This window comes from Talpa occidentalis, unplaced genomic scaffold, assembly GCF_014898055.3.
Source record: "Talpa occidentalis isolate TD23 unplaced genomic scaffold, MPIMG_talOcc4v2.1, whole genome shotgun sequence".
Taxonomy (NCBI): domain Eukaryota; kingdom Metazoa; phylum Chordata; class Mammalia; order Eulipotyphla; family Talpidae; genus Talpa; species Talpa occidentalis.
In genome coordinates this window covers 4,938,145-4,953,950 of record NW_026555331.1, presented here as the reverse complement: position 1 = coordinate 4,953,950, position 15,806 = coordinate 4,938,145, and the positions used below count along the sequence as shown (strand labels likewise).

The 15,806-nt window shown below is 60.4% G+C and overlaps 1 protein-coding gene and 1 long non-coding RNA gene across 3 annotated transcripts in view; one reads left to right on the top strand and one right to left on the bottom strand.

Annotated features, from left to right (window-relative positions):
• COL22A1 (collagen type XXII alpha 1 chain) overlaps window positions 1–15,806 on the bottom strand; it is a 155,960-nt gene that overhangs the window by 77,479 nt on the left and 62,675 nt on the right. For both annotated transcript variants that reach the window (XM_037500558.2, XM_054691957.1), the window contains exons 19-23: window positions 15,334–15,378; window positions 15,083–15,112; window positions 14,744–14,797; window positions 11,247–11,300; window positions 4,912–4,965 (exon numbers count right to left, since the gene is read on the bottom strand). In XM_037500558.2, coding sequence (XP_037356455.1) covers window positions 4,912–4,965; window positions 11,247–11,300; window positions 14,744–14,797; window positions 15,083–15,112; window positions 15,334–15,378 — 237 coding nt within the window. The remainder of the gene's footprint in view (window positions 1–4,911; window positions 4,966–11,246; window positions 11,301–14,743; window positions 14,798–15,082; window positions 15,113–15,333; window positions 15,379–15,806) is intronic.
• LOC119236679 (uncharacterized) overlaps window positions 1–15,806 on the top strand; it is a 119,420-nt gene that overhangs the window by 42,317 nt on the left and 61,297 nt on the right. The gene's annotated exons all lie outside the window — the stretch shown is intronic.

Genomic DNA, 15,806 nt, shown 5'->3' with positions numbered 1-15,806 from the left:
CAGGGAGAAGGGGAGTGGCTCTGAGGGGCTCCTGTGGGGAAGAGGCCAGGAGAAGGGGCAGCGGGCAGCGGCAGGGAGCCAGGCGCAGCGGGAGTGGGGAGGCCTAGGCTGAGGGCACGGCCGAGCTCCATCTGGGAATAGGGGGCCGGCTGGGTGGGGCAGGGCCGGAGCCGGGGGCTCCCAGAGCCGGGTCAGGAGACTCCATCTCCAGGGCAGGCCTCGGACAGGCACGCGCTGAGTTTCCCGCGAGCACTCAGCGAAGCAGCCAGCCTGGAGCGGGCCGGAGGGGCCAGGGCGGGCCTGGGTGACAGGCCGGCCAGCCGGTGAGGCAGGAGGGGAGGTGGGCCTGAGCGTTCCCGACAGGCCCACCCAAGGCCATCGCAGCACAGCCGGTCCCTCCGCGGGTGAGGCCCTCCGCGGCCCATTCCTGCCCAGTGCTGCCCTGTGTTGGCAGTGGCCTCCCCGGCCCGTCCCCTGCATCGCGGCCAGCGGCAGAGCAGACCTCGCCAGGGCCTCTGTGGCTCAGGGGTCTCCCCTCCCTTCCCATCTGCGATGTTCCTCCTCTCTGCCATTTTCACTAGTCCCCCAGGGGAACGCGCGCCCTCCTGGGGTCACCTGAGCACAAGCCCTGGAGCCAGAGGCCCCTCTTGTCCCTGCATCTCTGGGGAGCCCAGCTCCGGCAGGTGGACCGAGGAAGTCAAGGACTTGAACCCCCCGCGCCACTAGAGGGCGATACACGCCAACAAATGGCAAGACTGTGCGCAGCGTCCACTCTCGGCCCCCTGGGGGCGCGCGGCAGCCAGCAGCGGGCTTGGACTTCGGGCAGTTGGGACGCGGACACTTGGGCAGCACCTGGTTTTCTCTGTAGCTCTGCCAGGCCCCGTGAATCTTTGGGGGTGTCTGTTGGGGGACATTTGCTTGCAGCAGGATCAATTGAAGGTCCAGGCAGAGCTGGACAGTGACCTGGACAGGGACCGGCCAGGCTCCTCCCTGGTGACTGCAGCAGGAGGAGGGTCAGTGCACAGCTGTCCACTCAGGGGTCCCGCGGGTCCAGCCTGGGACACCGTGTCCAGGCTCTCCGTAAGTGTGGGGACGCCTGTCCAGGCCCTGAGGCCAGGTCTTGGTAAGGATCCGCTGCAGCCACAGGAGCAAGAGCAAACCCTGTGTGGCAGTTGGCCCACCCCCCGCGGAGGCCACCAGCAAAGACAGAGCAGCGGGGACGTGGCTGGAGAGGCTGGAAAGCGGCCTCCACGGGCTGCACAGGGCAGCGAGCTGCCTCCGGCCTCCTCTACACGGGTGGGCAGGGCCTGCAGGCCCAGGTGGAAATGTCAGGGTAGTGGTCAGGGACCAGATGCCTCTTGCCAGAGCCCTGCTCGGGAGGCCCCAGCAGCCGGGCAGGGGCACATGGAGGCGGAGGGGGCCGAGGGCGCAGGAGCTCTGCTCGGACCAGCCACCTGCAGGGGGCTACGTCCAGCCTCCTCCAGGCCACCAGGCACCTCGGGCAGAGTGGACCTCAGCTCTGCTTTGTCAAATCGTCTCCTGTACAAATGTCCACTATTTGTCATTCTGACTTGCTTTACTGCACAGAACTCCCTTCAACTCCTTCCATTTGGCTGTAAATGGCAGCTTTCACCCTCCTTATGACTGAGTAGTATTCCAGACAGTGGCGGAACCACATCTTGCTCCAGCCCTCGCTGCTACTGACAACAGCCAAGCTACGGCACGGCTCCGTGCCCGCGGACACAGGCATGGACGAGCTCACGGTGTGGACTCACCACGGGGCGCTACTCAGCGATCAAAAAATGAGCTCTTACAGCTCGCCACAGCATGGTGGGCTCACGGAGACAACTCGCAGACCGGGAGGGCGAGCTCGGGGCCTCCAGGAGCTCAGTGTGCCTTAGGCCCGAGCCCTGGGAGAGCAGGGCCTCCTGGCCACACGTCCCTGCGCCAGCCCAGCCCCAGCCCTGCTGGGCCCCGCACACACGCCCGCAGGAGGCTGGTCACTGCGCGTTGGAGAACCAGAGCAGGAGACTTCGACCTTCACAAGGTTTTTGACCAAGGAGAACCGGCCTGTCTGCTAGTCTAGCATTGGAATTAAAGATGGGCTAGGGTAGCGACACGGTCAGGTTTTACTCTGCCGGGCACGTGGGAGCGTGGGCACGGAGCACGCAGGCCTGAGGGTGGACACCTGGAGTGTGGTGTGGGGCTGCGTGAGTGGGCACAGCTGAGCCTGGACGCTGGGGCTACAGGGCGGAGTCACATGCAGAGGACGGCTGCAGCAGAGGACGCACGACTAAGAGGAAGAGACCACAAGAGAACGCCAAAGCCAAAGAGTGAAGATTCTTGGGGGGCTAGCCAGCCCCCCGGCCCCCCTGCCTGCCCTGTGCCTGGCTGCCTCACTACAAATGGCGTAGAAAGATCAAAGCCTGGAAAAGCCACCGAGGGCTCCAGGACTGTCCTTTATCCGCTGCTCAAGTTGGTCGAGAACCTGCCCAGTGCCTGCCTTCCCAAGCAGATGGCAAACCAGAAGTTTATTTTGAGGGGACCGTTAGCTTTGGTGGTGGTGGTAGGGATGGCACAAAGAGATGAGGGACAGGGCTTGGGGCAAGATGGCCGAGGTCCAATGCCAGGTCCCCTGGGGCTGCCTGCGCTGGCGCAGATACTGGGCCTTGGGGGTGCAGACCACCCGCCTCCAGGGCCTCCGTCCCTCCGTCCCAATGCCTCAGGGGCTGGATTAATAAGGGTGTGTGAACTCACCCAGCATGGGGGAGGCTTCCCAGGTGTGAGTTCACTCTCTTATCACAGATAAAAACATAACAAAATAACTAATTAATCTAATTATTAATGAGTGTGACAAATTACCACTAGACCTAAATGTTCACAACAAAATGATGACTGTTTTAATTATGACTAATGAAAACAACCAAGTAATGAGTCTACTTATTAATTAACTGATCAGGCTAATTATCGTTAATGAACAGCACTTGATCCTTCTAATCTGCTCGTGACTAAACAGCTCTCTAGCGGGCCTGGGAATTAGGGGATGCTGCATAAATAACCAATGAGCCTATTATCATTAATAAGGGAATGGCAAATAATCATTCCCAGTAACCACCTCCCTCCAGTGGAGGCGGATTTATGAAAGTGCCTGGAACCTGAGGCTGCATGAGAAGGACTCGCATACATGAGCGCAGCCGTCACACCCCGCACCTGCACACACGGGCTTTGGAGGAGGTGTCCAAGGTCCTCCCTCCAGGATGCGGCTCTCGGGGTGCAGCGGCAAGGACTGCCAACCGGGGGGTTCTGGGCAGCGGCCCAGGCCTGGCAGCCCCTGGCCTGCCTCTGCCCTGGCTGCATTCCCACCTCCTGTGGGACTTTCATCCGCCCGACATCTGGACAGTCACCCAGACTGCAGCACCCGACACCGGACACGCCACACCCCGCCTTTCGTTTCTCCAAAAGGCAGAGGATGCTGGAGCCACCAGCTGTGACACAGGCCGCCACCATCCACCAGGTGGATCTTTCAGCTCGAAAGGCACAGGGAGCGTGTCTGGCAGGACGCCAGGGCCCCAGGGGCTCACTCGTGTGCTGAGGAGGTGGTGCTGACTCGTCCCGTTACAGACGGGACTAATTCATCTCTGGGCCAGTGTCGCTACATCTCCCGGCGAGAAGCGTTCTTCTCTCGCGGGTGGTTCTCAAGTGGGCGGTTCTCAAGAACGGACACAGTGACACGGACACACTGACGGCAGCAGGAGCGAACAGGGACCCCCCTCTCATCACAGAAGACAGCACTATGCTAACAGGCTCTGCTGCCAGAGGCAGCCTCGAGCCCCCCACCAGCCAGGCACCCTCCCAGGCCCGCAGCGGGGGCCACCCCAGGTCTCTGGTCTCGGATGGACCTTTACCCGTGTCACTCCCTGCCCACCTGTTCCCCTGGGCATCGGAGTCAAACTGCCTGGTCTCCCACCAGGGCTGATTCTGCCCCTCTGTGGGCACTTGGTAAGCGGCTGGTGAGCGAATGAATGGACAAACAACTACCTGATGGCACGAGGGAGGAAACCATGAGCAGGTGCAGAGTCAAAGCAGGGGCCAGGCCCACCGCAGGGCGTGGTGGGCTTGGACACGGGTTTGCGTCCACCAGGTTGCGATCAGTCCATGCAGGAGCCGGCTCTGAGCCCCGGAGAGTGTCTAAGGGTGCCTGTTTCTGGCAAGACCCTGCCCTGGAAACCCCAATATTCACATCTACAGCGCCCAGCTCAATGCCCAGCACTCCCTCAGCAGCTGCCCGGCACTTAGCTGAAGGGCAGTGACTTCAAAACTAAAAATGAAAGAATGAAACATGCATTCCCAGGAGCGCACAGAGGGCAGCAGGGGAACTGCCGCTGGAGCTGTTTGATGGCGGAGCACTCATGCCGATGTTTTCGGAAACGCAGAAGCTTTGCTCACGGGAAAGCCCGGTGACAAGCGCACACGCAGGCACTCTATGTGGCACCGTTAACACACAGCGCCACGTGCGTGTAACTCCAGGAGGGCAAGCTCGGGGGTCCAGTCTCCACTCCCCACCCCTGCCCTGTCCTGACTGGGTGCCAGGGGCTGAGCCCCGGCCGCCAGCACCTCTCTGCCCCGCGTCTGCCGCAGCGGGCAGTGAATGCCTGGAGCAGCGAAGTCAGCGGCGTCCTCTGCTGGCACCTCCCTGCCAACACCTGGCGGGAGGTCTGGCGTCCACCGTGGGAGCAGGTGCACAGGTGGGGCGTCCAGGGCAGGGGGCCCAGGGCAGAGCCAGGGGAGGAAGGGCAGGAGGGAGGGCAACGAGCCCTCACCCTCCTCCTCGAGCTTGGCGAGTGACCGCCTGAGAACTGCCCGCCCAGTCTCCGCAGGGCACTGCTGCAGAGGGGCAGGCAAAGCGCTTACCTGCGGGCCCAGCGCTCCAGGGGTCCCGGGGGTGCCCACGTCACCTTTCTTCCCCTGGGGGCAGAAGACAAGGCAGAATTAGCAGGCGGGCAGGAGCCGTCCACCCAGAGGGGCTCTAATCACAGCTTCGGTGGCGACGTCAGTTTTATTTCCCAAACACCCTGATGAACAGATTTGCCCCCAGACACCCTGCAAACCGTTGCGGGGGTGCTCCAGGGTCGTAGTGGGGAGTGGGGGAGGCCTGACCTTGGGGGCTGTGGATCCCAGCTGGTAACTTCGAGGGATTAGGGAACTCGTGGCCCCACGTTCAAAAGGCACAGAGAGGCTCGCCTGGGAGAAGGCCCAGCCCCGCCCGCAGCGCCTTCCTTCCAGGCAACCAATGCTCCTGAACTCTGGGGTCCCTTTGGTGAGGCTCCTGCGGAGAGCAGGCCCCGCCCCCCACCCTCCTGTGCACACACACACACTTGTTTGACTTTGCAAACTGCCTGACCTCTGGGGAGGCTTCCCGGAGGAGGGCTGCCGAGGACCCACACGGCGTGGCCCGGCCGGCTGCTCTGGAAGCCGCGGGTGGATGGAGCGGGGCTGCCGGGCAGCGGTGGACGCCACCGTGACCCACCCCGGCCGGCTGCCCCTGCCCTCCTCTCCCGGCCCTGGCAGGGGCGCCGCCTTCACCTTCTGTCCATCGCCTCACTTTACCCAGCTTTACCCTGCTGGTGTGTGTCCTTGAACACAAACCGGGTCCTGCTCCCACCCCAACCCGCCACTTCCCGAACCGCTCCAGTGCGGGGCTCGAGCCCCCGCCCCGGGCTCCATCCGTGCTCATGCCTCCATCCCTTTGGCTGCCCCCTTTCTCCAGCCAGCCGGACCTCCTCTGCCTTGACCTTGACCCCACCCCGACTTCCCTTGACTTTCCCTCTGCCTGGATGCTCTTGGGGGCAGCCTGAGGACCAGTCCCAACAGCAAGCTGCTCTCTGCCCAGCATCTTCTCCCCCGTCACCCCCATCCCACCCCTAAATCCCCCACCCCTCCCCAGCACCCCACTCCTCCATCCAGGGCCTTCTCCAGCCCCCCAGCCGAGAATACCCTCTGCCTGTGGCCCGCAGCCTCCCCTGCTGCTCACCCCATCTCTCCCTGCAGGCTCAGGCCTCCTGCAGACAGGGCTGGCCCTGTTCTCATCCTCGGCCACCTCCGTCTGGGGCCCGAGACATGCCTGCGCCTGCGGGACTCCGCATGTCAGGGGCCACATGGACAAGCTGCCCCTCGGGAGGGAGCAGGCCCGAGCACGCCAGCAGGGACAGCAGACAGTGGCCAGGAGAGGCCAGGCTAAGAAGGGAAGATGCGGCCAACTGTGTCCTGACTCAGGGAGACTGAGGAGGACCCCCGGGCCACACCCCAACCCAGGAGGTGCGGCGAGGTCAGAACAGGCGACTCAACACAGGAGGTGAAATTCCAAACGCGATCACAAAGCATGTGTCTCATTGGGGGGCACTTTGTCTGCACCTGAGGCTGCGCTGGTGAACGTGAACGTGAACGCCGGGGCTGAATCGGAGGGTGCAGGGCTGCCAGCCCCTTCCTCAGGGAGCTGAGAGCAGATGCCCTCCAAGGACTTCCGGGCCATGCCACAGAGTCGCTGGGTATTCATGAGATAAACCCTCTCCTGGGGGCACTGGAAAGGCCGGGTGAGTACGTCAGACCAGGCCCCGGCCAGCGGTCACCCTGGTCACAGGAAAGCTGTGTGAAACGAGGGAGCTCAGTCGTGGGCAGGAAAGGATCCGAGAGCAGGATCTGGATGGGGACCCCCATCCGGGCCATGGGCACCCCTGGCGAGGGAGCGGGGCGGCTACGCCGACCCACGGGAGCAGCGTCACGTTCCCTAGCCCAGGTGAGCCGGCGCCTGATGGGGGTGTGCGAGGCGTAGCGGCTCCTGCCACCCGGGCTGCAGGGCTCCTGCGGCGGCCTGACTGATACTCCACGGACACCGACGGCGGTGACAGGGCTTGCAGAGGGCGTGGATGAGTCAGGAGGCGCTCCCTGGCCAGCGAGGGGAAACACTGACCCAGAGAAGGACTGTGGGCAGGGAGGAGAGGTGGGGCGAGAAAGTGGTGGGGAGCAAGGCACCCCGAGACCCCAACACCCCGTGAGCTTTACAGCAAGGAAGAGAAAGACAAGGAGGCCAGAGGCCACGGAAGAAAGGGCCTGAATGCGGATCACGGGGTGCAAGGCAGCCCCTCCTCCCCAAAGGCATCCCCTTTCTGGGTGATGTCGCATCCCCCAGAAACACTCGGCAGTGGCTCTGCCATCAGGCCTGGGGCCTGGGTTCACACTCTCCCCCCACAGCACCTGGGGCGTCTCCAGCCCCGCTAAGCCCTCTTGCTTCTTGCCACCACAGCCCAGACCCTTCCAGACTTTTCTGGACCAACCTATGCTGCAGGTTATTTTTCCGAAAGGGTGAAAGCAGCTCTGTTGACATCATTCCCGCCTCGAAAACAGTCGGAGACCACTCCTTCTCTCAGAGACACCCCAAGCTGCGAGCACGGCAGCTGCCAGCCCGGGGAGTCTGGTCTGCCTTTTCCACGCCCTGTCCCTGCTCCCAGCCCCTAAGCAACAGCTCAAGTCAGCGGCTTAGCTGCGCCCCAAACACCCCCTTCAGGTTTCTGGCTTCTGGACTGGCCCACAGCACTGTCTGTATGTAAGAGCCAGCGCCGCCTCCACTTGTCAAAAGCACAGGCCTGCCCATGCCACCTCGCCCACAACGTCCTGCAATGACAGGAAATAATGGCCAACATGGCTGGAACATATTTGAGAGATAAGTTCCCTGGCGCTTCCCCAGAGTTAATGGGTTGGAGCTACCAGGGTTGGGGTGTCAGGTTCTATGCAAGTGATTACGCGGCGGGGCTGCTAACTACCGTGAAAGGGAGTCGATGTGCCCTTTCGCCAGCTCCCTGACGATGGCATGAGGGGGAGAGCGCCACGTCTAAGGTGGATGAAGGGGGAGCAGCCACTGATCTCGCTGAGTCCTCGTTTCCTCAAGTGGAAAATTACAATCATTGTAATTATCAAAGACAACAGTGGAAGACACAGCTCGGATCCGAGGAGGTGACTGATGAGTTTAATGAAAGTGTCACGCAGCTGGAACAGATGCTTGGAGACTGAGGAGGAAGGTGATGAGGGCTCCGATAAGGAAGACAGTCGCAGCAGTAAACTAGCTCTTTGGAGTCCTCGTCGTGGGGGAGAGACCACATGTCAAATAAATCCAGGTTCAAAACCCCTGGCGGGGCCATGAGGATTAAATGGGATCAAGCCCAGGAAGTGCTTAGCATGGTGTCCGCCATTCGGAGACATCCAGTAGTGGTGGTGGTCATGGTGGAGGTGACGACTTTCAATTCATTCTGATGGTGGTGGCGATGGTGCTGATGATGGTGGTGATGATGGTGGGGGTGCTGATGCCGATGACAGCGGCGGTGCTGGTGAAGGGAGTAGTGCCGGTGCTGGAGAGAGCAGCAGCCGCGCAACCTCTGCATTTTGGAGCTATAACTGGCTGTGGACATTTGAGAAGTACTGGCAAGGGCAGGTTTTGCAGCAATAAGAACTGTGTTACTACCAATAAGCCTGTTTCTTGTCATTTTTCTTTTCCTCTCTTTTAAATTGCTACCCGACGCGGTATCTGGATAAGCGCGTGTAATTTGTCACGAGGGTAGATTTTTCAATTCATTCTGAATGTCAGGATGCTGAGCAGGACTGATCTCCCAGGGCTGCCGGGCTGCCCGTGGAGAAGAGGAAGCCCATAAATTCAGATCAGCAATTCTTCCAGCCAGGAGGCGCTCACCCAGCCAGGTGAGGGGCCATTAGCAGATAAAGCGATTGCTTGTGCGAGTGGTTCTAATATGGGCCGTATGGTCTTTTGCTCAGTTCCTGTTCTCATGCCTCCAAATGTCAAGCAATATTATTTTCTACTGGTTAGAGCTGAACCCAGGTGCTTAGGGGCAGCCTGGAGTGGCCTGATATAAACCCTGGCTCCGTGCCAGGAGATGAATCAAATGGCAACCTGTGACCCGCACCGGCCTTGGCCATCTGCAGAGCAGGGAGAGGCCAGAGAAAGGGCTTCACACATTGAAAAGTAAAACAAATTCAAAGCAGGTTGCCACTGACAAACGACTGCCCATGTTTCTCTCGTGGAATCTACTACAAATCAGAGCTGATGGGCCTGAGAGCTTTTGGCAACATGAGACCCTTGACTCCAACAGCCAGAGAACAAGGCACAGTGTGTGCTACGCAGCCACAGAACCAGCCGGCCTGTCCCAAGGAGCTGCTCTCTCCACGCGCCCACCACAGGGCTGCCGAAGCCTCGTTTAGAATTCGGGTGCATTCAAACACACACGTGCACACACACATGTAAACAGACACACACAAACATGTGCGTGTAATGGGCAGGTGTGTGTTTCACTGTGCGCATGCATTTGCATGTCCATATGCACATGTGACCCGATGCATGTGCACTCACATGCATTCACGTTTACACATGTGCACACATTCGTATGCTCATGCACACTCGTGCACTCACACACCACTGAAGGGATTGAGCCAGGCAGACCCGAGTGCCAGTCCCTGCCCCAGCATTTATAATCGGTGTGACACGGGGTAGCCTTGGGGTTTGCAGAATGGAGTTCAAACTGCCCTGCCTTACGGAACCCTTGATGAGCTCCACACGCCACCTAGGTGAGCCCCGGCTCTGCACTGCTTGTCCAGGCAATGTTATCTCCTCCCTAGTGCACATTCAGTTTATTCCTGCACAGGTGGAACCTGTTTAAAATGTGCTTAGAGCAATGGCACGCGCTGAGACACCAAGGATCGCTGTGGTGAGACATCCAGGATCGCTGCATCTCAAGTGCAACGGGCTGTGATAGCCGGTCTTGGTCCTCACAGGAAGTTAAGGCTGGGGTGCGGCCAGATGTTTATTTGGGTGGGTGAACGGGGCATCACAGATTTTGAAAATATGGACCTGGGAGTTCTAGAGTGTCCAGGCACCTCCGTGGCATTGAGCCAGGCTCGTTCTAGTCCAGAACCTTCGGATCAGCAGTATCCGGAGCACTGCCTGCGGCTGAGTGTGCTCCTAACTCTGGGGGTGGCTCGGGGGCACTGGGCTCCTGATCCCCCCTTTCACTGTGTCATTCTGGAAAATACCAGCTTTGTCCAAATGAATGCCTTTGCCTCACCGGGGATTACCTGTCTGCCTGGTGCTAATCTCTAAAGTAAAGGCTTGGAGCCCTTGTTTTAGTCTCAGCTTCTCCATTTCCAGGTCCCTGCAGCTGCCCGTGTCTTATCCCTTCCCTTTACATAGCTGGTGTGGGGAGGGTTCGGGGCTCTTCAGAGCGATGCTTGCATTGCAGCTGATGAGGGGATGTGACAGGGCACCGCCGGGGAAGGAGAAGTAAGTGCTCTGTCTCACGTGTCCGACTCAGCAGAGGCCAACCTGACCGGAAGCTGCCTCCAGCCAGCCCACGCGCACATCAGTTTGCCTTTGTGGGTGTTTTCCTAGCAGTGTCACCCACGAGGACAGAGCGGCAGTCACAGGAGGCCGGGTGTGCTCACTGTCCTCGCTCACCAGAGGCAGCAGGAGGAGGGGCAGCCCTCGGTGCTCCCTGTGCAACCTCCACAGATGCTCCCATCTGTGGCCTCCTGGCTCTCTGGGCCCTGAGTCCCTCGGGGGCAGGAGATCTGCCTTTCCCAGGGGCCCTCGCCCCACACCACCCCACCATCTGGCCCAGGAGGCGCCCCTCCAGCCCCACCCCTGGCCTGGGCCACCTCCACCCTTGGATCACTTGGTCACCTCTCACCAGCCGCCTTCCCCGCCGGCTACTCTCCACACAGCGACTGGGGGCTGGGCCACGCCACCTCACCCCCAAATCCTGGGCTGAGCAGGCAGCAGCTCAAAGTGAGGCCCGGGAGGCTTTGAGCTCGCCCAGCAGGGGACAGAGGCAGCGCTGGCATAAGTCAACAGCCAGTGACTTGACAAGTGGTGCAGCAGATTTGGGGAGCCTGGGGGATCATTTCCTAGTCCTTCTACTTTTGTATTTGTTTATTTTCTCATACCAAAGCATGCAAGGGCCCCCATTTCACTCACTGGGCTCTGACCACACAGGGGTATGAGCCTCCATACGTCCTCATGTCTCCAAGTCCCAAACGCAAAGCTGAGGCCCCTGGCCCCGTGGGCGGGACCAGATCTAACCCTTCACCACCTGCTCCCAGTCCTCAGCGCACGAGGCTGCCGCCGCCTGAGCTGCTCCAGCGGCGGCCGTGTGGGTGAGCCGCGGGGTCGGAGGACAGCGTGTACTCACCCGGAGCCCTTGCAAGCCAGGAGGTCCCTCCTTGCCTTCCGGACCCATCAGACCCTTTAGGAGGGAGAAAGAGAGAGAGAAGGTAACTGCAGGGTCGACACCGCAGGGGGCATTTCGGCCTCTCATTGGATATTGGATAGGAAGACACCGTCCTGGGAGGCCGAAGGGAAGAACCAGCCTCTCTCCTCAAATCTATTAACATTTTAAAACACGTGCATCCATGTGATCTGATTGAGAACCTCGACCAGCCCCGCTGCAGGCAGCATCAGACACTTTAAAGGTGACACAGCAGGAGCAAATGCGGCTCACGGCGCTTTGCACGGAGAACAGACAGGAATTGTCTGCAATCCACGCGTCTCCAGCGTTCAGCCGAGCGCCCCCTCCCAGGCAGCTTGCTGGCTCAGCAAGACCAGCCGGGATTAGCTGACACTCAGGCAACAGGAAAACACAAAATAGAATAGTCCGGACAAATAAATCAATTTGTCTCAGCAAGGCAAGGGTTTTGTGGCCAGGACCCCAGCCAGGAAGGGGTCCCAGTGACCTAACTCCAGCCCTGCCCTCCGACCCCCACCGGTGTCTGCTCATGACCTCAGGCAAGTCGCCTGTGCCTTGGAGCCTCAGTTAGCTCATCTCCCCGGGAGGGCCACACCCCAGCTGAGCAGTGCTGAGGACCACATGCAGGATGGATGGGAGAGCCCCAGCCTAGCCCCTGGGCCCCCGAAGTACACCCCAACGGCACCGAGGAGGAGGTGCGGGATGCAAGTGGGCAGCTGGAACCCCAGCTCAGCCGTGACTCTGATTCCACATGAATTTGGGCCAGAAATACCCTCCCTGCAACTCTTCGCCTTCCACAAATACCAGGATGGCACTGAGAGCTGCCATCTCATGCGTCACTCCCCAGGGCAGAGCTGTGTGAGGGGCCAGGGTCTGTGCCTCCCACTGGAACACACAGATGGACGCCGGGCAGCCCGCGGAGGTCCGAGCCTCCCTCCTCGCCAGGCTGACCCGAGGGGCTCGGGGCCTGCAGGAGCCAGCTCTCAGCAGCGAGGAGCCCTGGGGTTCAATCTTCCCAGCCGGCCCCGCTTTATTAGGTTCAAGCAGACGTTGATGAAACTGCCCGCGCCTGATTCATCTTGGGGGAGGATGAGGGATGTGGGCCCCGGACGGCTCTGCATTTGGATGCAGGAGGCTGTGTGCTCTTTCCATTTTGAGAACGGGGTGCATTTTTCTCTCTCTGAGATTGCTAAGCACAAACTCAAAATTTTCCATTCTCAACAGAAGTCACCGAGGCCAGCTTCTCAATTTGATTCCAGTGAGTAAGCGGAGAGCCACCGCGCCGTGGCGGGCCTGGGAAGTGCTGCTGGGATTCAAGGCAGAAGCTGATCTGGGCCCAGCTGCGTGGGGCTTCGCAGAGCACGGCCGCATCCATCGCCCCCTCAACCTCCCAGGCATGTACGTGGGCGCCGATGACACCACAGTGACATCCAGTGAAGCCAAAGATTGGGAAGGTGAAGTCATGTCCCCAGACACCGTAACCAGAGCTCTGGCTCCAGATCCCGGTGCCTCCCAAGCCCACGGTGCCCTGTGCTCCCACTGCGGGGGCACCACCTCACCATCCCTGGGTGCCCGTGAGGTCCCCAGCCCTCCATGGGCCTGAGTCGGCTTTTGATCAAGCCAGGGGTACTTCTGGCCTGTACCCCAGTTCTTGTATGCATAAATAAATCTTAAAAAATATTTTGCAGGGCCTCCCCGGTGGCGCAGCGGTTGAGCGCTGGGTTGCAAAGCTGCCCGTGGCCTCTGCGGCGCCGGTTCGATCCCCGGCTGCTCCCCGGCCACCGGAGGAGGGTCCCACATGGCGCGCAGACCTCTCCTGCCGCCCGCTGCTCCCCTCAGCAGTGTACTTCGGTCCTTCTGCCTGCTCTGCTCCCCGCTCTGGCTCTGGTGAATTCTCTCACCCTCCTGCGCTTCTGACTGTACCCAGTGCATGTATAAACAAAACAAACAAATAAAGAAAGAAAGAAAGAAAGAAAGAAAGAAAGAAAGAACATGCCTCTATATAAAAAAAAAAAAAAATATTTTGCATGAGAGAAAGTCGATATCCACAAGGGGTTAGAGTTCCTGCTTTTCCTCCCCGCCTCGTCTAGCGTAGCAAAGTCTGCACGTGGAGGAGACGACCGTGTACCCCATCCCCGCCCCCAGAGTAAGAGGCCAGGAAAGCCGTGCCGGCACAAGCAGGGCTGCACCCTGTTAGCTGCCTTTTCCTTAGCGGGAGCGTGAAGCCAAGCGATTCTCTTTGGCGCTGCTGGGGGACGGGTGCTCTGCTGCACACACAGGGGTGAAGAGGGTGTGGGCTCCACACTCAAATCTTGGGCCAGAGCCCCGTTTTGCTTCTTAATAACTATGTAGCCTTGTGCAAGCCCCTCAGTATCTCTGCACCGATGTCTTCATTGGCCGAAGATGCAATGAATGCCTTCTCACCGACAGACTTAATGTGCAAACACGTCCTGATGAAATGTATTATGCATGGACACTCGGCACTCGTCAGCTGAAATCTGAAATGTACCTGCATCCACCCGCAGAAGCTAAGGGCTGAGGGCACGCGCACCGCCTGCAGCACTCCCTACCCACCGCTGGGCAGATGCCTCAATGGCACACTGAAACCCGGGCCTTGTGAAGTCAGCAACAGCTCAGATGACAGAGGCAGAGGCAGCTTTCTGACCGGGACTCCCTGCTGTGGAATTGCTTTAGTTGCACTGGGAGGAAGCATCCTCTGAGCGTCTCCTGGCTTCACCGGCAAAACCATACACATTTGTCCACTGAGACGTGGACTTTGATGGACTAATGCAAATCCACCCATTAATACAAATCCATGAATAGTTCAAAGAACATGAATATTTCATATAATATTTGGATTATACAGATTACTTCCTAATAAGCATCTTCTTTCAAAAAATCACAGTCACTTGAAAGAGGCACGAGTGCTGGGGGGCACGCCGACCCAGGGGACCGGCCGCGCCCCCAGGGGCCCCGCGCATCTCGGCTCACGCTGCCAGCGACCGCAGAGCCCTCGGCCGGCCTCCTCCTGAGGGTCAGCCGCAGTCATCACACCACAATGAGGGAGAGGCCAGAGCGTGGCACGTCCATGCCCCACGGAGGCAGAGACCCGGGAAGGCACGTGTGGGTAGAGGGTGCTCCCTGGGCCCTGGGGGCCCCTGCTTCACCCCTTTACCTGAAAGGAGCTGAGATACCAGACTGGAGGGGGACCCAGAAAGGGCCGCCCAGGCTTGCGGCTCTGAAGGGGGTACCCAGGCTGTAGTGCCCTCTGGTGACCTGCTGCCGGTGACACCCCCGAGACTCGGGCCCCCCTACGGGTGTTGACAGGACGTGGGGCACTAGGATGAAGGGACGAGCTTCTCCGAGAATGAGGGAAGAGGAAGACTGTTACTTTCTAGATCCTGAAAGCTCCGAGGGACCCTGGGCTGGGAGGGGCGACTCACCGGAGCTCCTGGTGGCCCAGGTGGGCCCTGGTGACCTCGTGGACCCGGAGCTCCCTGGCAACACAAGCAGAAACAGATGCCCCTTAGTTACAGCGCCCTTCACCACCCACCCAGCCCTGTGCTGGCTCGAGATTCACTGCGCTCCCCAGGGGCCCTGGAGGCAAGTTGGGGTGGGGTGCATGCGCTCCTGGCAGGGGTGGGTGGACCCCTCTGGCAGGGGTGGGTGGAAAGGGTGGATGGCTCCATCTCAGCTCAATGAGCAGGTGTGACGCCCTGGCTGGGGCCACCGTCCTGTTTCTGCGACACCCACGGCCCACGATGGCAGGGCCGTCCCCTTACCTGCTCGCCCTTCAGGCCCTCTCTCTGCACCTGGGGACAAACAGGCGTCAGCAAAGATAGTGGTGGGTCCCGAGAGTCCCCACCCCGCTCCACCGAGGCGGTCTGTGTCACACTGCAGGGCGGCAGCTGTCTCCTCCCCAGCCGACCTGTGCTCAGTACCGAAGCTCTCCCCCTTCTGAGGCGAGACCCCCCCGCACAGCCCTCCGCCAGCCAGGACCCCCGACTCCAGCCCGAGGCGGCTGAGCACTCACCACGGAGCTGGGAAGGCCCGGAGGTCCCGCAGGCCCCACGTCGCCCTGCACAAACGACAGACAGTGCCCTCTGTCACCTTCGCTCCGCCCTGGCCAGCGTGCCCAGCGCAGCGGCCATTGGTCCTTTCGGCGCAGCTGTGCCAAGTCCACGGTCCAGCACCAGGTCAACCGCCACAGCATCCACCACACCAGGGACCAGCACACGTGTGGTGGGGACCCCAGCCCCTCCACCGTCATGACACACAGGCTGTCCTGTGTCCACCTCCACGGCCAGTGCGGGGTCATGGCAGCTGCAGGGGACCAGCTCGCCGGGGGGCTTGGGCTCCACAGAGCCTATTCTGGCCATTTCTCCAGGGGCCTGTAGCGAAATAGACCCCTCCGCGGAGCCAACACCCCAAGACCCGCGGGGACTGACCTTTTCCTTTTCTCTAGAGGCTGCTCAGGGGCGTGGGGAACAACGCAAACCTGCTGTC